General features: G+C 42.8%; 1 protein-coding gene across 1 annotated transcript in view; it reads right to left on the bottom strand.

The window, feature by feature from the left end:
* ano8b (anoctamin 8b) overlaps nucleotides 1-17,430 on the bottom strand; it is a gene marked incomplete at its 5' end in the record, with an annotated part of 202,263 nt that extends 184,833 nt beyond the window's left edge. Inside the window, one exon of the mRNA XM_084310479.1 lies at nucleotides 17,271-17,430. Coding sequence (XP_084166605.1) covers nucleotides 17,271-17,430 — 160 coding nt within the window. The remainder of the gene's footprint in view (nucleotides 1-17,270) is intronic.
* Nucleotides 17,431-21,715: the final 4,285 nt, after the last annotated feature.

Here is a 21,715-nt window from a genome sequence, read left to right as displayed (position 1 = left end):
AAATTTATATCACGGTATAATTTGAAGGATAGACGGTAACGGTATATATCACGGTATATTCATTTATCTTAAAATGTCTATATAAATGCTTCTGAAGGGGGGTAACACACTGGTATGGCAGCTATTACTGTACTCGTGTATTACCAATTATTAACCAATGTTAAAGATAACAAGAGAAAATGTAGGATAGCCGAGCGAAAATGGAGGAAATTCAAACTCACAGCTCACTTTAATTTATACAAAGACGCCATGGGCGCATACAATAAGGCAATACAACTTGCGAGAAAGGAATATTTTTCCAAAATGATCTCAGAAAATATGGGTAACTCCAGGGTACTTTTTTCCACCATCGACCGGCTGATTAACATACCACCCCCCCATATACCGCAGCAATCAGCCACAAAATGTGAAGAGTTCGCAGTTTTCTTTAATGAAAAAATATCATTGATTAGAGCAAGCATTACCGCTGATATAGATCTGGCTGTGAGTGAAAACCCACCTGAGATAACTATGGGGGAATTCACATGTATTACATTACCTGACCTCTGTAAGATTGTCTCTGAGTGTAATTCCGCCACCTCCTGCCTCGATCCTATACCAACAGCATTTCTCAAGCAGGTGTTCGATAGTGTCTCAAATCATGTCCTTGAAATCATAAATATGTCTCTTCAAACAGGCACTTTTCCAGATGCATTTAAAACGGCTGTAGTAAAACCACTACTAAAGAAAACAAACTTAGATGTAAACGAACTAAAAAGCTATAGGCCAATATCGAACCTTCCATTTATCAGCAAGATATTAGAAAAGATAGTCTCAGTACAAATAAACTCCTTTCTCAAAGATAATAACATCATGGAGGAATTACAATCAGGTTTCAGAACAAATCACAGCACTGAAACTGCCCTTACCAAAATAGTTAGCGACCTCAGGCTAAACTCCGATGCTGGCAAAGTCTCAATTCTTGTCCTATTGGACCTTAGTGCAGCGTTCGATACGATTGACCATAATATCTTGATCAGTCGTCTTGAAAGACTGGTTGGCTTTTCCGATCATGTACTAAATTGGCTCATAACATACATTAAGGGGAGAAGGTTCTATGTTAAGCTTGGAGACAATGTATCCGAGGAACATGACAGCAGCTTTGGAGTTGCACAAGGAAGCTGCCTTGGTCCATTACTCTTCTCACTATATATGCTGCCCCTCGGGGACATCATTCGAGACCACAATGTATGCTTCCATAGTTATGCTGATGATACACAACTATATATCTCTGCAGAACCAAATAACACTACAGCCATACAGTCCATTACAAATTGTCTGTTAGCAATAAACAAGTGGATGAACAATAACTTCCTAAAATTAAACGAAAGCAAGACCGAAATCCTATTGATCGGCCCAAAAGCGAAAAGGGAAGTGCTGTGTGAAAACCTGGGGAGTCTGTCATCCTATGTAAAGACTGAGGTTACAAGCCTAGGTGTCATCTTGGACTCAGACCTGACCTTTAAGTCTCATATAAAAAAGGCCATGAAAACGTCATTCTTCCACCTAAGAAACATAGCGAAAGTAAGACCTTTCGTAAATAAAAAGGATGCAGAGAAACTTATTCATGCTTTTGTATCAAGTCGGCTTGACTATTGTAATGCACTGTTCACTGGTCTTCCCAAAGCAACCATTGGGAAGCTTCAGCTTATCCAAAACTCTGCAGCTCGATTACTAACTCATACAAGGAGAAGAGAACATATCACTCCAGTCCTGGCCACTCTGCACTGGCTTCCAATAACTCATAGAATTGATTTTAAGGTCCTTTTCCTAACATATAAAGCTCTTAATGAGCAAGGCCCAAAATACATAGCAAATTCCCTAGTTAGCTATCTGCCCTCAAGAACGCTACGGTCATCCACTACAGGTTTACTAGACACGCCCAGAAACCAAAAGAGGATAGGAAGTATGGCATTTGCCAACTATGCCCCAAAACTATGGAACACACTACCAACACACATCAGAAACGCCAGCTCCATACACATTTTTAAAGGAAAATTAAAAACGTACCTATACAGTCTAGCTTACAAATAGTTATGGCTTGGAAAAACCTGATGGATCCATGAGGCTAGGATAAGCCTTGTGGACCCAACTTTTTAGATGAAGGAACGGGTACATACGCACACAATACACGACCACTGATGGATCCGTAAGGCTTGGAAAAGTCTTGTGGACCCAACTCTTTAGATGAGGGAACGGGTACATACGCACACAAGACGCGGCCACTGATGGGTCCATGGGGCTTGGATAAGTCCTGTGGACCCAACTCTGGCCACTGACCACATGAGGGAACGGGTACATACGCACACAATACACGGCCACTGATGGATCCATGGGACTTGGTAAAGCACTATGGACCCAACTATGACCACTGATAAAAACGTAACTACACTAGCGTTATAAGAGCTAAACATTGCTACCTACCATACAAGTGCATTGGTTTAGTGCACTTCCGGTTGCTACTGAGCGGACATGTTTGTGCGGACCTGTTCTCCCAAACTGGTAAGCAAATGACTGTTTTTACGTTATTTTCATTTTTACGTTACTATTATTATTATTATTATTATTATTATTATTATTATTATTATTATTATTATTATTATTATTATTATTATTATTATTATTATATATTTTTTTTAAACATTGATCTTAACTGATCACTGTGACTTTATTGCTTTTATCGTTATATATGCCTATATTGTGTACAGCACTTTGAGCTACATGACATGTATGAAAGGTGCTTTATAAATACTTACTTACTTACTTACTTACTTACTTACTAGGACATATTTCACATAGTACAGAGGTATTATAAGAACATTTATTGTGCAAAACTGCAATATAAAAATGCAAAACCTTTTCTCAAGTGTCTGCTGGCAGGTAACGCATATCTTGGATCGTGTTTTAACCATGTCTTTAAAGCCCTTTCTATCGACAGTTTGAAAAGAAACCATGTCCTTACACAAGTAAACAGTGACAGCGTTTGTTATGTCGGTCGGTCCACCGCTGGCTTTTTTTGTCGTTGAAACATGTAAAAAAAAAAAATATGTAATGATTCTGTTACAGCTGCTGACCTATATACTATAATGTCCATCAATATATTCCTTTGGAATGAAATAGGTTCAAGAATCGAATCAGGATTGTTAGCGGAGAGAGAGAGAGAGATAGAGAGGGAGGGGGAGAGAAAGAGTTGAGAGAGGGGGCTGCTAGGAGTTTAGCCAACATTAGCTTTCTGAGGCTAGTACATCAACAGGCTGCTAGGAGTTTAGCCAACGTTAGCTTTCTGAGGCTACATCAACAGTTAACATTACATAAGGTTTTAGCGCGACGTGGGCATTCCAGAATGGCGAGGATGCAAAGCATGTTAGACCATTGGATCCGTCGCAGAGTTTACATTACACATAGAAACTGCGCGACTCGCAAGAGAAGTTGTCACACAGCTGTGTGCAACGCAGAGCTGAAGAGCTAGTTCGATCTGGTCCGCTCTGTTCCGTGTCTTTTATGAAATGACAATTGCGCATTGACACGCCCACTACCAGGGCTCCAGACTAACTTTTTTCACCACCGTCCCAGAACCGTCCCGAAATACAATTTTAACCGTCCCAAAGTGAATGTAACCGTCCCAAAAATACCAGTGCATACATTTATTTTTTTTAATTAAATTATATAAATTATACTTTTTTTTTATTTTTTTTATACAGCTACTGTTTTATATATACTGTTTTTTAGTAATAACTAGAAAGTAATGGTATTTATTGAACAACAGGTGATTGATTATGATACTAATACAAATCTATACACTGAGTATGGGGCTGCAGCACTGCAGATATACCCTACTCCAACGATCCACACGGACATTACACAGTGTTGCACTCGTTACCAAGTGGCTCTGCAGATATACCCTACTCAGCTACAAGGCTCCGTTGGAGAGGATCTATTCTGTTGTGATTTTTGCACAATAAATATTCAACATTCTCTTTTGAGACTCCGCCTCAGACTCTTATCATTTGGCACTAAAAGCTAAACATTGTCACCGATATGGCTGTCCGCAACATGTCATTAATTGTGTACGCGAGGTGGTTCAGTGACGACGCTAACATGAGCTAGGTTAGCTAGCATGTAGCTGCAGATGGAAAGACTAACTTTACTGGTGAAAATGTGATTTACGTTGGAATACTCCTTTGCCAACTTGCTGTACTTTGCTTGCAGGTCTGCAGCCATTATTGCTGGATTATGAATAGTCCCAACTTTAGCCAAGGTAACGTTAAGCTAAAACGAGCTCCTCAGCTAATGCTAACACCAGCAATCGAACCCATCAGAGCTCCCCGTCACACTGCTCTGTCGGGAGGATGGCATTTAAGAAAGTATCTGCTGTTAAAATGACAAACAGCATTGACACTTTAATTCACGGTCGGTTAAACACACGTTTGTTTTATAATGCTCACAGCAGACCGCAGTGTTGTTGATAAATTACGTGGGGATTTAAGTTCAGCAAAAAAAGGTTCCGCACCGTTGCAATCGTACGGTGCACAGCGCGTACTGTACCGGAGGAGAGGTGGGTAGGAACTTGATGCTGGATGAGCGTATTGCTGCGTTGGGAAGCGGAGATAGTCATTGGATTTGGCAAATCACGCTACGTTTAGACTTCAGTGAACTTAGTCAGCACGAGACATTAACCATTTGACAGCAATATATGCGCGCACTGACAGTCGTCCAATTGACATTTCCTGTGAAAAAAAATCCTCCGTCCCGGATGCGTCCCAGCAAAGATTTCTGTTCGTCCCAAATCAATATTTGATCGTCCCCGGGACGACGGGACATCGTTAGTCTCGAGCCCTGCCCACTACACTACGCGTGCTACTTTAGAGTTGCTCTACCGGTCACAAGGTATAGTCAAAATCCATACCGTAGCGCAAATTCATACCGTTTATACCGTATACCGTTTATACTGTCCACCCCTACTTTCTGGACTAATCGATACGTTGATTTAATCGACAAATGTGTAAAATTGTGTCTCATTGTGTCTCCCATGTGTAATCGTGGAGAAAAACTTCTTTAAATCTAGTGCTTTTAAGAAATAACTAATTCAGCATGCACTGTAAGAAAAAAGCTGCAAGAAAACGGTAAATGTCTGGCATCAATGGTTGCCAAATACTTACTGTCAAATTACAGTAAAATAAAATACATTTACATATTACAACCTTTATTTAATGGTTAATATTTTGATAAAAGGTAATTTACTGTATTTGTATGGCATTTACACTTAATCATTTGGTTGCCGAAAACGTAGAACTACGTTTCTGTCGCCCGATCGTTGAGTGCCGGAAACATAGATCTACGTTTTTCTCGCGGTATTTCTTTTTTTTTTATCCACTTTTTCTCCCATTTTCTATATTTTCTCCCATCCCAATTTCATATCATCCAATTCAACCCTCCCCTGTCACGAACGCTGTTTCTTGCCTCCCACAAGCCGGCTGCAATGTGGACTAAGTCATACATAGCACAAGTCCCCTCCGGTACTTGAGGTAACAGCAGTCGCATCTTTTCACCTGCGCAGCTCGATCTCTCAGTGGCGAGGAGTAACGCGTGGGAGGCTCACGCTGCCCCCGACACTTCCTGATTCTACTGCGCAGGCGCACCAACCGACCTGTAGGAGTCGCTGTCCACAACGCCCGATCCCCACCCATCAGTTTCCCACCCCCTAATACGGCCAATGTGTATTAGTATGAACGACCAGCTAAACTGAAAGCAATGTGGAGCGCTGGGCTCGAACAGGCGAGCCCAGCGTCTCCGCATTCGTGGCGAGCGCCTTGCCCACTACGCCACGTAGCCGCCCTCTCGCGGTATTTCTTTTATTCGCTATTGCCATTCATAATTCAGCGGGGCCCCTTGTGCATACTGTTCTGAGTGTGTCTGAGCTGGCAGACGGTCTTATACCGCCCTCTAACGCCTTCGGCCATTATTGCACCCCGTTAGAAACGGGTTCGTTTATTTTCTCTACCGAGCTGCAGCGTGGGGGCGGGTCCTAAACAGTCCGGAAAAACACACGCTTGTAGGGATGGTTTGGACTACTGACCCCGCCCGCCCGTTGAAGTGCAATGCCCAACAACGTCAGAGACAGGATCGCTGTGGATAACTGGAATGGCGATGAGATAATTGGATTCTTTTTTTTGCATTACATCAGAGACCAGGTATACCATTATACCATTATATATAGGGATGCCCCGATCACGTTTTTTGCCACCGATACCGATCACCGATCGTCTTGAGCCATATCGGCCGATACCGATCCGATATTGATCGTTTTTGATTAAATTTTTTTTTAAATATATTTTATATAAATATATATATATATATTTTTTATAAAATATATATATTATATAATTATACTTGTAGTTGTATTATCTGTGAGACATCGCCACCACGCAACAAGTGAAAATGCTCGCTATCTCCACTGTCTGTATGTATACTCTGCTTTGATCAAATCAAATCAAATATCTGCGGCTCTGCAGATATACCCTAGGCTATGCAGATATACCCTACTCCCTCAGCTAGCCCCGTTTGTGACTGTGATGCAAGCCGGGGCTCGAATACGCATCGAATCACTGTTATAAGACATTGATATCAGGAGCTATCTGTAGCTACTGCTAGCCGGCTATATAACGTTAAGACAACGCCTCAGTGAACTATTTAGTTTAATGGGATGTTTCGTTTTGAACAGTGAGCTAACGTGAGCTAACGTGAGCTATCATGCACGTCTACTAGACTATTGCTGGAGCATTTGTTGATATCAGGAGCCATCAGTAGCTAGCCGGCTAGATACCGTTAACAATGCCTCATGTATTAAACTAAAAGTGAATAGTTGACTGGGTCATTCTGTTTAAACAGTAACGGTAGCTAACATTAGCTCACGGAGCTCGCATGCACTAGGTTAGAGCAGACTATTGCTTGTTTACACGGGGAAGGGAGGAGGAGGAGGAGGAGGAGGAGACGGAGCGTCTGAGACAGAACTCAGCGAGTGAGATCTCGTTTTTCGATCGGTTTTGACGATCGGCGAAAATAAAGCATTATCACCGATCACCGATCGCATATTTATACTGATTATCGGCCGATAACGATCGGTGGCCGATCGATCGGGGCATCCCTAATTATATATGAAAGCTTGCGTTGACCTGATATTTATTTCTACCGCGATTGAAGCTATCTGTGTTTTATGTGTATGGCTGTTTGCCGTTGGGTTGCAGGAGGGGGGGTAGGGGGCGCGCCGGTCTAAACCACATTGCATGCGTGCACGAGGAAGGATAATAATAATGATCTAGCGTTGATTTCAGGAAGATCCGATAATCAGGCGAAAAATGACAACGTGTTTATTGAATTACACAAAAACGCTGTTTTCGTGTCTTTTCCCTGGAATTACTCAGAAGCAACCAAACTATATTCATATTCAAACGGTATAAAGCGGAAATGTACGGATGAAAAAATTATCTGTTTTTTGCACGTTGACCAGAAGCAACTCACTGAGACTCGATGGCGTTATTAGACCCATAGCTATACTATAAAATATAGGTTTAGCTCTACAAACTACAACTACGTTTACATGGGGTTAATGGACGGCAAGGAAGGGGTCACTTCCCGGAAGGGGTGTGGCACTCAATGTGTTAAAGTAGAAAAACAAAAGTAATCTGTAAAATAATACAGTGAATTTCCTGTGAAAAAATATTTATTTTTTACAGTGTGGGAAAAAAACATACAAATTGACTAATCGACTAACCAAACTGATTAATTTACCAAACAATTAAGATAAGCCACTAAATACATCACCGGAGATGTCTTGCTGCAGGAGCAGTGTGAAAAGTAAGAAAGTATCACACCTCTTCACCGACGTACCTACTAACAACCGGCAGGATGTGTACGTTTTTCTTTTTTTTAAGACTATTTGACTGCCATCTCTCCATACCATTTATATCACCCCCGAGTCTCTTAACCTTGCATGGCAGCTGGCGAGAATCCATCTTTATATGAATATGTTGTGTCTGTCCACTATGTTTGTTACTTTGTTATTTTTTTCCCCTATGTAAAGCGACCTTGGGTCTCTTGAAAGGCGCTATATAAAATGAAGCTATTATTATTATTATTATTATTATTATTATTATTATTATTATTATTATTATTATTATTATTATTATTATTATTATTATTATTATTATTATTATTATTATCTGGTCAGGCTTTAAGTTACCACAGTGGTTCGCAACAATCAGCATCCTTTGAGGAAGCACTGGCAGGGTGTTGTTTCGGTGTGACGACAGCGAGAAGACGGCAAGTTATGGAAGTTACAAACCGCTTCAAAGGATGACTTCCCAGATGTGCAACAGACCATCTGGCATGTCAGGTTATCAACTTCTGGCTGTGCAGCATCATTTTCCACTATCCTAGACTGAAAAACAGAGATATAGTACAAGTTCCAGTGCTTTACTCTACTATGCATGGCGCCAAATCTGCAGGCCTAAATCCAGAATGAACGGGGAATATTGTAATTTTATTGAGATGGGATTAAGTTATGCAAATCTTTCAGATGCTCAAATAATCTATATGGAGAAGGGGGGGTTGGAGGACTGGCTGCCAAGTATGTCGCAGTAACCTACTAGTGACTCTTCCCTAAGGTTGGTGGAGCACCATTAAAGCTTTACAGGTTGAGCCAAAGATAGTAGATAAGAAAAGATAACGCATCCAAAGCGGCGCCAGTGGTGTGAGCGTGGAACAGTTCTGGTCACCTAAGTGGGCGGGACCTTTAGGGCTCGCGTTCACCTGCCTCACATTTATGACCGCACGCGTCTTTTTTCAATGTATTCCAATGGGGAGGGAGCGTATGCGGCCGCATGCGCCGCCTATAGGAAGTGCGCTGGAGTCGGCTTCTTTTTTCAGCTTTTTTGTGCGGCCGAAAGCTGAAACTTTCTTAACTTTTCAGAGCGATGCGCTGAGCTCATTTTCAGACAACCAATCACAGCCATTCATATCTACCACTCTGTTTGTAACCTGACACCGGAGCTGCCTGCCTGTCTTGGCTGTCTCCCACAGGAGACGGGCCATTGAGATTCGCGACAAAGCACAAATACACTAATAATAATAACTACACGAATACACTACTAAAAAGCGAATAAAAAGCAAAGGGCGAACTGTGGTGTCAGGCAATAACTATATATATAATTAAATGTGAAGCTACAAAGGAAGATGGCTGAGAGGATCAAAGGCGTTCCACTCAACTGCGAAGGGATTAGGAGAATATGGTGGGAAGCATGGAGACGATCAAGCATCCTTCCGGGGCTGGAGCCCAAAGCTCTGCTAGGGGAGGAGTCACCCTGCGGCCTGCGGCGCTGTGCCTGCTGACTGACAGTGACACATGGGGAGGCGGTTAATATGATATGATGGTAATCCCGCTGTCACCCCGCTGACCCCAATCCCACTCTTCCTGCTCTGAACCGTGAAGAGAAACCCACAAGGATACGTGCAGGATGGGGCGCCGCTCGGCGGGGACGTGCGCCGTCCGTCACCGATTTGTCACTCTGCCAAGACCCATTCCAAGTCCTACGTCGTCGGTATCAGCCGATACCGAGTACCGAACTGATCCGTCGATTCTACGGAACAGTAGAGACCTACGCCATCAGTTTGGGGTCATTGGACGAAAATTATTTAGATATATAATACATTATATAATTATATAATACTGGCTTCTATGTATGATCACAAACGCAGCAAATCAAGTCACTTTGCTTTGATTTCTGGCATGTTACAGGTTCTTGGTATCGGGTTTTAGTATCGGGGGGGGGGGGGGGGGAGCCTCCGATACCAATGTCCCATTTTAGCCTTGTATCAGACCGATATCCGATACCGGTATCGATATCTGTGCAACTCTGGTGCTCAGAACACCAGATGCAAAACTCTTATCCGCTAACCCTGACCTTGAAACACACTCCGAGCAGGAACCTTTCTCGTCCACGTCAAACTCAGTGTGCTTCGCGCATCGAGGAGTAGGGATGGGTACCGAATCCGGTACTTTTAAGGGTACCGACAGAATCACGTCGGTACTACCGAGTACCAATTTGCGTGAGATCCACCGGTGCCACATTTCAGTACTGTAAAAAAAATTAAATACATTTTTTAAAACTCTTAGCATGCGCCGACCCGCATATGGGACGTTTTTAGGACGATTTGCCCACCGGCACTTTGGCGACCCCTAGTGGCTCGGGTGTGCATATTTTGTAATACAATATATATATCGAATTGAAGGCTTATTTGTTGCCTGTCGATAGAGACAAAATCCGTTCAGCGGTTCTCGAGTTACATGCCGCTATTTGAGGCTTGTGCAAAGTACGCGGTATTGCGCAAAATACCACTCCCGACTTTTGGCTCAGTAGTTCCGTCAATCTAGATCCGATCTCGAAAATGATTGTGGATCGTTGTAGCCAATGAGTGTGGCTTACCAATGAAACACCACGTGGGGATGTATGAATCTAAAAAACTAAAAAAAAATAACGAGCAAAAACAGGAAGAGAAAAACAGCTGAATGAATTGAAGTCTATGAGAAAACTCAGTTTTTCTTTTGTACACAGTTTAAGTTTACCAAAATCACTCCTAATCACTCAATTCTGAATGGATCTTTATGAAATTCGGACATGTACTACATAAGGCTTCAGGCTATGGGTCCGTATGGAGACGCCATACCACCTTCTGGGGAAATACTACCTCTGGACTACTAACTACTACAGAAAAACTTGAGTAACAAGTTTTTCTACAACTCAAGTTCAGACCTATGTTACTCTATTACGTTAGCACTAAAATTCTTTTTTCTGGAATCAGAAACTTCAGAATGTCATCTTTCAAAGAAGACCAGGCTCATGCATGTGCTATAAGTATAAAGTATAGTATTTTGGTTTTCAAAAAAAGTATGCAGTCCTCAAGTTCAAGTAAAAAAATTGCCACTTTTCTGCCCGCTTGATCCGATGACGTCAACGCTTCGTTTACCGCGAAACGAAGCCTATGAAGTGTGCCGCACGTTCACACGCACAATACATGCTTACCTAGGATTTTACTTGATTCAACAACAAAGCAGTCTGGGCAATGACAAGCCGAAAACGGTTGTGCCGAAAAAGTGTGGTTACACTTTACAAAGCTAGATGCAATATTATATATTATACAGTATATATTAACAAATTGTTCTAAATAAATAATAATGATAATAAGTAATTTGAAGTTTGGACACATTTTTTACAACTGAGGTAGGTAGATACAATTTTTAGAGACTAAAGTACAGAAAAAAGGTACCATTGGGTACCGGTATCGGTTCAAATGTGAACAGTATACCCAACCCTATCGAGGAGGCAAATAGGAACCGGATCCTGGTCAGAACAACGGGGCAGACTACAATATATTTGCATTTGTTAGCCATGCTAGCGATCCAAACAATCAATCCGTGCCAAAACTGGATTGTAAAAGGTGAAAGACTCTCACTCACAGCCATGCTGATTTGGTCAAATTACATCCTACCATTTTCGTTTGAAACAACTATTAGTCAGGGAAGTGTCATAGTTTCTTCATAGTTCTGATCCGATCCATTACTTTTAATGAAAGATAAAGTAGGCTATAGACCCTATAGACCATTCGTTTTGAATATTTCTTTCCCACTATCATCATAGTACATGTGGCTTCACCAAGCAAAAAGGTTTTTGAAAATGATTATGTGAATATGGTCATTTTAATAAAGATGTTTTATTTGATTCACAGTATACTGTATATTCCATATACTATGTGTTCTGAAGGTCCAGATTAACACATAAAGTCCACGTTTATTATTTTGTATACCTTATATATTGTTTATGTATATAAGATATATATTTCACGTCGTCTATTTACCTAACAGTATTTTATCATTCGCCTCTTTGCATATGTTCCATTCCTAGCGCCGTAGGCGCGCGCGCATGCACCTGTAGACAGCGTGAGCGCATGCGCGGGTTCAGGACATGCCCGGGCATAGTGTGTGGGAGCGTACGTTTGGCGCAGTTGTAAACAGACCACAACGTATCTTAACACTTTGAGCGCCACGCCTGGTTTTCCGTTTTACCGGCTGAATGCCACCATCGGCGCCAATGTTAACGTTAATATCGCCTAATCTATGTTTTAAATTATGGCTATGTGTCTAATCTGCCCATCGCATTCTCAAAGACTATTTTCCAGTCAGTGCTGTCAAGTAGGGCTGGGCGATATGGCCTAAATATGATATCACGATATTTTCTGACCTTTCGGCGATACACGATACGCATCACGATGTTTTTCTTTTTTTCCCCAAACAATTCATTATGAGGCTTACCAAGACAGTATTTGAGTTTGCAAGCTAACATTAAAGACAAAATAAAATACCCATGCATTTAGCATTTTTATATTATATATTAGATTTAGATTATTGGATTATTAGATTATATATTGCATATATTTAGCAATGAGATATTATATGATTTAGATATGAAATATGATGAATTGAAAATGGGGGACCCTGATGTAAACAAGACGAAAGTCTTTCGCTGGTCTGCATCCCCTTAACAATTGTATGTATTGAGCTGTACTGTACCCATTCTGCAATATGTTAATAAAGTTTTAAATCAATCAATAGGATTTTAGCATTTTTATGAAACTACTGTATATTTGTATGTCTCTAAATGTTTTGATGAATTGAAAATGGAGGACCCTTATGTAAAAAAGCCGAAAGTCTTTTTCTGGTCTTCATCCTCCAGTCAGTCCACTGTTGTTGTATTGAGCTGTACTGTATTGTACCCATTCTGCAATCGTTAATAACGTTTTCATTCATTCAATCATTCGCTTGTACCCGCCCTGCTGTTCTTAGCACCAATCGGCAAGCAGCGCTATTCTTTTTTTACTTCCTGAATGCCCTCCTTGATTTTAACGAGAGCTCAGCTCAACGACAACAACAACAGCTCACCGCAGCCGACGAGTGATTACTAGCGCACCGCAGCATGACAACGAGGCATAATGATTTTACTGCAACAAATGTTATAATAAAAGCCTTTCCATACATCTGTCTGATTGAAAACTTTATTAACAGACCGCAGAATGGGCACGCACAACTCGGCACGGACTGAGATATGAACAGTAACGCTTGCTATCTATGTCGTCATCGGACGTTGCTATGTTTGGGTAAATACGCTGATGTGTAACTATATAACGTGTAACTATATAATGTTGATGCCACAAAACGAATGCCTTTGTTAATCATAAGTACTAACTAACTTTGATGCAGTAGTGTGTGTGTGGGAGCGGCGTTGTTCAAAAGTTTGAACGGGGTGGACCAGATTGACGCGACACAATCCTCTTGGGCAAAACATCACGATATCCACGATACGTTAAAAAAGTGTATCGTTAATGAACTGTACCCGATATTTATATAATATCGTCATATCGCCCAGCCCTACTGTCAAGGCAGATTGTTTTTTTATCGCGTCGTTTCCGTTTCAGAGCAGTTAGAAAAGCCCCCGTTTTGATATAAAAAACAGCTCATTCTGGAGCATTCTATGAAAATCGTCTTTTAGTGGAATATTCCACAACGTTGATATTCGTCTGCCTTTTTATGAATCGTTTTCAAATAAACGCTAGATGATCAATATTATACGTGCACGCAAGCACATTACGGCCGCGCACGGATAATCGCTCCGTTGATTTCCTCACAGACTTTTACAGTGAAACCGAAAGAAGACATTTCACAAAACAGCTTATAACTTCATCAAACTTACTCTGATTATCCTAACACTGATAACATAGAGTCCTTACCTGACATCAGATGGTATCCAACTGGTATATTCCAATTCCTGATCACCATTCGAAAAAATCGATACGTGTATGGATCCAACGCGATACTGTAGATCTCTATGATCAGCGGGGATCTGAGGTTCCAGAATTAACTGTGGTAACCCCGGCTGGATCAGTGAACTGGAAAATGTGGAGTACCGGATTTTTTTCCCAATAAATTTTCATTGAGTCCATTCCAAAATCACTTATGTCATCTGGGAGACGACAGGGGGCGCTTTTTTTCACAGTGATTGCCGGCGCCGCTCGGCTATACTCGGGTAGGCTCGGGTGATGCAATAATTTTTCAGATCGCAAAAAAAAAAAAAAAAAAAATCCGAGAAATCTCGTGAGTGGCTAGCAACCACCTATAAAAAAACCCGAGAAATCTCGTGAGTGGCACTCAAAGTGTTAATAGAGAGCTGGTCGGCTAGTTAGATACAACAACAATATTGTCGAGCCACCATTGGAAGAGCAGAGTGACATGGTTTGAGAGAAGTGAAGTAAATAATAATTTCTATAGATTTGCAGACGGGCAAATAAGAAAGGAACGTTGAGAGACTTTGGGCTGAACCCAGCGGCGTTCTGGATTCAACTAACTACTACTGACTACATGCGGGTTAGCCTTAGCATAAAAGGGCTAACTAGCTAGTGACCATGCCATCGGGCTTTTGGAATATTAGCTATTAAACCTGCCATTGGGCGTTTGGAATACAGGAACCAGGTCCGTACGAGACCCCCTATCCAGCGACGACAGGATTATACCACGTTGGTCTGCAGCTCTCTGGAGTAGGAACTCCAGAGAATATCGTCTCCATCCTTCTCTTGCTCCCCCCGTGCTGTTCACTCTGTCTCCCTCCATTCAGAGCTCCAACGGTCTGGTACCAGTAGTTTAGGAACTATAATTACTTCGGACATTGTTGCATTGACATTATATTAGTATCAGGAGATCTGTGTTATATATGACATGTATGTTTTGCTTTAATATTAAAGTGATTATTTGAACTTGGTATCACTGTCCCCTCAGTTAATAGAGTGTCCGCCATTTTGTGTACATTTAATATCTGGCTAATTAATATTTAGTAGTTGTCGAACCTATCCTTTAAATACAGTCAGGGTTGTGTAGCCCCTTAGCTACACTATGTATTCAATGCCTTACTTACACAACCCATTTCATTCACACCCTATTGCACATAGAACCTCACCATTTCATTGCAATCATCATCATCATCATCATCATCATCATCATTGGTTTCAGGATTAATTGTAAGTGTGTGAAGTCTGTAAATGCCAAATTGGAGTTTGTGCAGATAACAAAGGGTGTTCCGCAAGGTAACATTTTAGGTCCAGTCCTCTTTATCATTTACAGTATATAAATTATATCATCTCCTCATTGAAAGGTTGTTAGGTTCATCTATATGCGGATGACACAATTGTGTATAGCGGACTCTGTTCAAATTCATGGTCTTCTTAAAATCCCAAAACATAGACTACAGCAATCTGCATATCTGTACTGTAAATGCTTACAAATATCTTGGAATCTGGCTCTACGACAAATTCACGTAAGCGCCAAGTGTGTGTTTTGTCATATAATATGCCGTTGTACACTCGCCACTGAAAATTAGGGTCTCCCTCAAATGACTCCTGAGTTTAAATAAAGTATAAATATATATATCGATATATATTCGATTTGAGGCTATCCTACTATCGAGGCTATAACCTTTCAGCTTGATATAGCCTGATATGCATTATCAATCGGCCTATCAGTGCATTCGTATTACAATACAAAGTTTGCAGTATATAGGAATATGCTTTTACCTCATCATACAATGTTTTTTGTCCATGACAGTTTGCATCTGGAAAAACATCAGTGCTTTTTACTTTATTAAGCTTCTATTTTTCAGTTGCATGCCCTGCTTCTATTTTTCAGTTGCATGCCCTTCTCTGAATTCTGAGTGAGTTGGAGTATTATCCCACTCCAGTAGTGTGTGACATCATCATACGCAGGGAAGCATCTCAAAGACTTTGGACATGGAAAGAACTTCCATTTGGCCTAATAAAAATTCTAACCACAGAATAGTTCACAGTAACCTGCTCTGAAAATGTGTCCACCTGACGTGGCTTCGTGGACTAGTAAAATATCCATCCTCGACCATGCGCTACCAAGAGTATACTCTCACAGCCATATGTTATGCGGCTATGGCCATGAGTTACACCATCATAACACATTGACATCACAATGACATGCTCCCTCAGCAGTTAGCAGCAGCATTCTCGGGTTACCTAATAGCGGGCTCTGGGAACGGGCCCTCAACCCCTCGACAGTCCACAGCTCCAATGCATCACTCTGCAGCACTCACGGGGAGCAGCTGGGAGCCAGTGTCTGCGGCCCCATGCAGGCATCACTCTGCAGCACTCACAGGGAGCAGCTGAGAGCCAGTGTCTGCCTCTGCGGCCCCAGGCATCACTCTGCAGCACTCACGGGGAGCAGCTGGGAGCCAGTGTCTGCGGCCCCATGCAGGCATCACTCTGCAGCACTCACAGGGAGCAGCTGAGAGCCAGTGTCTGCCTCTGCGGCCCCAGGCATCACTCTGCAGCACTCACAGGGAGCAGTTGGGAGCCAGTGTCTGCCTCTGCGGTCCCAGACTGTAGCATCGCTGCTGACGCGCTTGCAACTCCTTCCAATGCCTCCTCTTCCAGTTTGGTCATTTTAGGAACAGGCAGGCTGCAATATTAGAAGGGGGAGCCCGTTTGTTCCTAAAATTACCAAACTGGAAGGAGGCCACACTATTCAAACTGAACTGTCACTTATATAGCGTTTCAAGAGGTTCAATAGCTCAACGCCTCGGGGATATTATTTAAATAACAAAACCTCCAACTGCCATGATTACTGCAGTCGAGCTTCTTGCAACTGTAGCTATAACCTAATGTTTTTTTCTTCCACATTGGTGGTGTTGTGAGCCATATTCAAGACGACTAGTCTGTCTGGTAAAGTGGTAATGGCTCTGGTATATAGTGCAAGACCCCAAAATAGCCTGGTGGTCTCTACGGTAAATCCCTGGATGACAAGTTGAAGCTTTAAATATCACCACATGACATCGCTTTGAACGGAAACCTAACGCGTCGATGCTTTTGGAGAGCATGCTTTGAGATCTCCTTGGAGGGAGCAAGCCAGGCCCCTCCGTTCTCCTCCTAGTATCAATAGGCAGTGTTTCGGGGGCCCTCATCATGAAGACAAAAGAGGGGACGGCGCAGGACGAGAGGCATGCTCTTGTTTCCCCATCACATGCTGCTGTCCTCCTGTCGCGCCCCCCCCCCCCCCCCCCCGTCCACTCTGACGTTAAACCGCACCGACTGCTCGGTCTATACGAGAGACTCACCTAATACACCGGAGGAGCTTTGCGTCGGGGCAGCGCTCGGTTCTGCCTTGTCTCCCTCTCCTTGCGACCGGTGTCTGTGCCGGGAGCTCTCGGGGCCGCCGTCGCTGGGGCCGCTTGCGCCACTGGCCGCGGCGGCCGCCGCCGCCCCCGTATCGGGCATGCTCTCTCTTTCAGCGAGGAGCCGCGGAAGATATTATTCTCCGGTAAATTCGGGAGTAGTATCGCATCTCAGGAAGGCAAAGCATTGATCTCGTCCCGGTTAGTAGGTCCGAATCAGGGGTTAAACGCGTGTGAAAGTGAAGTGAAGGTTGTTGTGGCGGCGGCTCATCCCGGTTGGGAGGCAGGATGCGCGAGGAGCGATAGCGGCGCTCGGTTGTGTCTTTACTATGGAGGAGGGACAAAGAGAGAGAGGGGGGGACGAGTCGACGACACACACACACACACATACACGCACGCCCGCTTGCTCATACGCCACGCGCACGCACACACACGCAAACGCACATACACACTTACACACACGTCCACGAGAGAAAATATAATGGTTCTTGTCTGTTTCGCCCTCCAAGAGAAATTTCCATCGCCCTACAATGACCTCTGTCAACAGCCAGAGATCAAATTGTTTCCAAAAATAGAACTCGCTACTGTAGCATTGCATAGCTGCTTGAAAGCCACCCCGACTACAACACTGCATACACTGGAAATAGCCAGAGTCAGTTTATCAGGTGCTCTGCATTTCACGACACGTTATGGCTACATAGCTGTTTCTGCTGAGGAGTAGACGAAAATGGAAAAAGATGCAGGTGCATTATTAATTCTTCATACGTTTTCATTATAGTATAGAGATTCCATAAAGCATCAAATAAAGATTTTACTGTCAAAAGTAAAGAGGTTTCCTATACCTTCAGTTCAGCGGCAGCAGGCAGGGTGGGCTCTGCAGACCATGCAGGTTGCCCAGGCAATAGCTACTGTACCCCTCTGGACTGTGTGGCACTGTCCTGTCTCGTCCCGCAAGATTAAGTAGATAATGATTTATTTATCAATGCAAAAATATCTCCATACATTAATTTTTTAGTGAGGCTTGCAGGTCTGAGGACAGGTAATCTGTCTCGAGTCTCTCTGCAGTCAGATGGTCTCTACAGTATAGCCTATGACTGCAAAATTAAAAGAAGCAAGCAGTTTATGTGAAGCACTCAAATGGTGATGTGATGTGAAGGTCATGCTCATTAGTATATATGAGATGTAATATGCATTACATGGTGATTGCTTATCAACCCCTGTACACCTATAATGTTATAAATAAATAAATACCTGAGTGGTGTCTGTGTACTCATGCAATGCAATTAATTGAGCAAAACTTTATTTATAGAGCAAACATTTGAGATGAATCATAAAAATGGCATCACCACAAACTCCACGGTCAAACAACTACACAGACAAGAAAGAAAAGCGACAGCAGAAAAACATAAAATGCATCAGTCAATAATGTCACAGATTGAGTATATAGCACATCAGTATACAGCCTATTATATTGAATGTGTGTTTGGATAAGGTATGGTGTGATTGGTCCTGTCCTGTAGGTCTGCAAGAGAAGCCTTTGAACTGGTGACGTCACCTGCACTTTACATCACCTCTGCATAGACAGTGAACAAGGCGCTGACTTTGCATAAAATGTTCATGTGGGGGCACTTTAAGTTAAGAGGGGGGTCAGGGCGGCCTCCCCCAGGAAATTGTTTGCGTCTTTACTTCATTTCCTGCATTCCGGTGTACTTTTCTGCAGCAATTTGTGCCTTTTCTGCAGCAATTTATGGTGGAAATGTATTTATGTAAATGAAAAGACACCAATAATGCAGTAAGGCTCTCAGGCATTCTGGATTGCTTTCAAATATATATTCTCCTGTATTATATATAGTTAAGAAGGATATATAGATGTTTTGACCCCCTTATCTTTTTACCTCTTTTGGGGAGGGGGTTGTCTTTGGCCGCTATCCTTGAGAACCCCTCCGACCCCCTCTATGAGGAGCTAGCCAAGATGAGGAGCACATTCAGCCACAGACTCAGACCCCCTCGACACACCACTAACCGCCTTGGCCAGTCCTTCGGAACAGCGGCCACCACCAAGCTCCACAACAGTGGGCAGGGACCGCTGCCAGCAGCCGGAGAACTAATGGCAGCAGAACTCGAGTACTACAGTACTAGGAAATAATGTCTGATCACTAAAATATGTCTGACTCTTACCACCTAAACTGCACAGACTATGTGGACTACACGCACAGATCACTGCACAGACTATGTATATCATGCCAGTTAGGGTACCTTATGTATACTGCACCTGTGTATACTGTTTACTTTACTTACTCATAGTATATTCAGATTCTAAGTGTTTTATTGCCCATATTTATTGTAACTTATACTATAACTGATAGGGCATACAGAACCTTATCTGCACCTTTGATTACACAGTTTACTTGCTCATATTCTTATTCAGAGTTAATTATATTGTTTACACTGCTTATCTTTATCATTACTATACTTTTATTGACTATGTATGTCTTCTACCATCACCATACCTGTACCTCCCCTCCCCCATGCTACTATGACGCCCACATTTCCACAAGGTCTTCAATAAGGGAATATCTTATCTTATCTTATCTTAGCTATATTTTTTGAGGGGGACAAATTTACCTCTTCTCAATATTGAGGGGGACATCTCTTACACACTAATGAGGTTAGAATTCTGGTTCAGACCTGTTAGCAAGACTAGTATAATATGAACGTCATTCGGGCTGAACTGAACATTTTGTGGCTCCATACAGTCAGTGCCTAATTCGTTGTCTACAGAGCAGCCGCAGAGTTATCCAAGTGACAAGGAATTTAAGGGTTCTCTCTTCTTTCTAGCTTTAGGAGAGAGTATATTATACATGTGTTGACAAATATAGTCTGAATGAGGCACAGGAATATCCTTTTATATCGTAATTCTTAATATTGTTGGTGTTCCTCTTCAACATAGGCAGGTCAGATAAATGTTCTCCTTCACATGTTAAATAAAATATATAGGTAAGAAGAATGACTGAATCAATTTGTTATTAAAACAAAGAAAAAGTGGGGCGGTCAGGTGGCGTAGCGGAGATTGCGCTCGTCACCAATGCAGGAGATGCTGGGTTCGAGCCCAGCTCTCTGTGTTGCCACCAGCTTGGCTGGCCGTTCACACTAATACAATTGGCAGTATTAGGGGGTGGGGAAGCTGGCGCGTGGGAATCTGGCGTTGTGGACAGCGACGCCTACAGGTCAGGTCTCGGCGCTTGCTAAGCGGGGCAGGACTTGGTGGAGATAGCGTGCCCTCCCACGCGTTACACTTCACCAATGAGAGTCCTCGCTGCCAAGTGAAAAGACGTCACTGGCTGTCGGCGCACGTCTCGGAGGAAGCATGCGATCGACTCGGGATGCCCTTGTACCAACTCGTAGGAGAACATGCATACAGCAGCCAGGTAGGGGAGGGGGGGGAATTGGCACAACGACTAATTGGGATGGGGAGAAAATCAGAGAAATCAGAAGAAAAAAAAATAATAATAAAAAAAAAGTGAATGAGAGGCCGATAAGTTACACCCTTACATTTGAACAAAAATCTAGAATTAGTTTGATACGTTTTATTTTGCCTAACAAGGGGATGGGGTGGGTATATGAAGAATCACTGTTTTCACTTGCATTTTTTATTTTTATTTTTTTAATTATCTTTTTCCCCCTTCTTTTTTCGTTTTTCTCACCTCCCAATGTTAGTCATTATGCCAATTCCCAATCCCCTTCCTGGTCGTTGCGCACTCTAACTCCTACCGTCGGTCTGGGAGGGCGGAGACTATCACATGCTTCCTCCGACACATGTGTACCCAGCCCACCACTTCTTTTCACCTGGCAGCGTGGACTCTCACTGGGGGAGTGTAACGTGTGGAAGGTCACACTACCTCCCCCAGATCCTTCCCTTGCTGTGCAGGCGCCCCGACCGAACTGTAGGAGTCGCTGTTTACAACGACCAGGACCCACCCTCGCCGGGTTTCCCACCCGCGACGGTCGGCCAACCCGGAAGCACCACAGCTGGATTCTATCCCACTGTCTCTGTGGTGGTAGGCAGACGCTTAGTCCGCTGCACTACCCGGCCGCACCACTTGCATTTTCTTGATGTGATGATCTGTCCTTACAATGGTGGATGCAGGAAAGGTGACATTGCTGGGATGCATGGGGTTGAGGATGAATTCCATTTTCCCTGCTACTCGCTCTATACTCTGTACATAACTGTTACTGCACCGCCTCCTCAAGTGCAATAGTTAAGACTCTTAGAAAGACTGTGTTTAAACTGTACAGCACGAACATATTCTTAGTTTCCACCCCTGCAAGTTCTCTGTATGTTCTAGTATACGCTCCTAATACTGTATACTGTCACCTCTCGGATTCTA

This window comes from Notolepis coatsorum (genome assembly GCF_963971535.1).
Source record: "Notolepis coatsorum genome assembly, chromosome: 3".
NCBI lineage: Eukaryota > Metazoa > Chordata > Actinopteri > Aulopiformes > Paralepididae > Notolepis > Notolepis coatsorum.
Note: the sequence above shows the minus strand (reverse complement) of the source record. Positions and strands in the feature narration are given on the sequence as shown.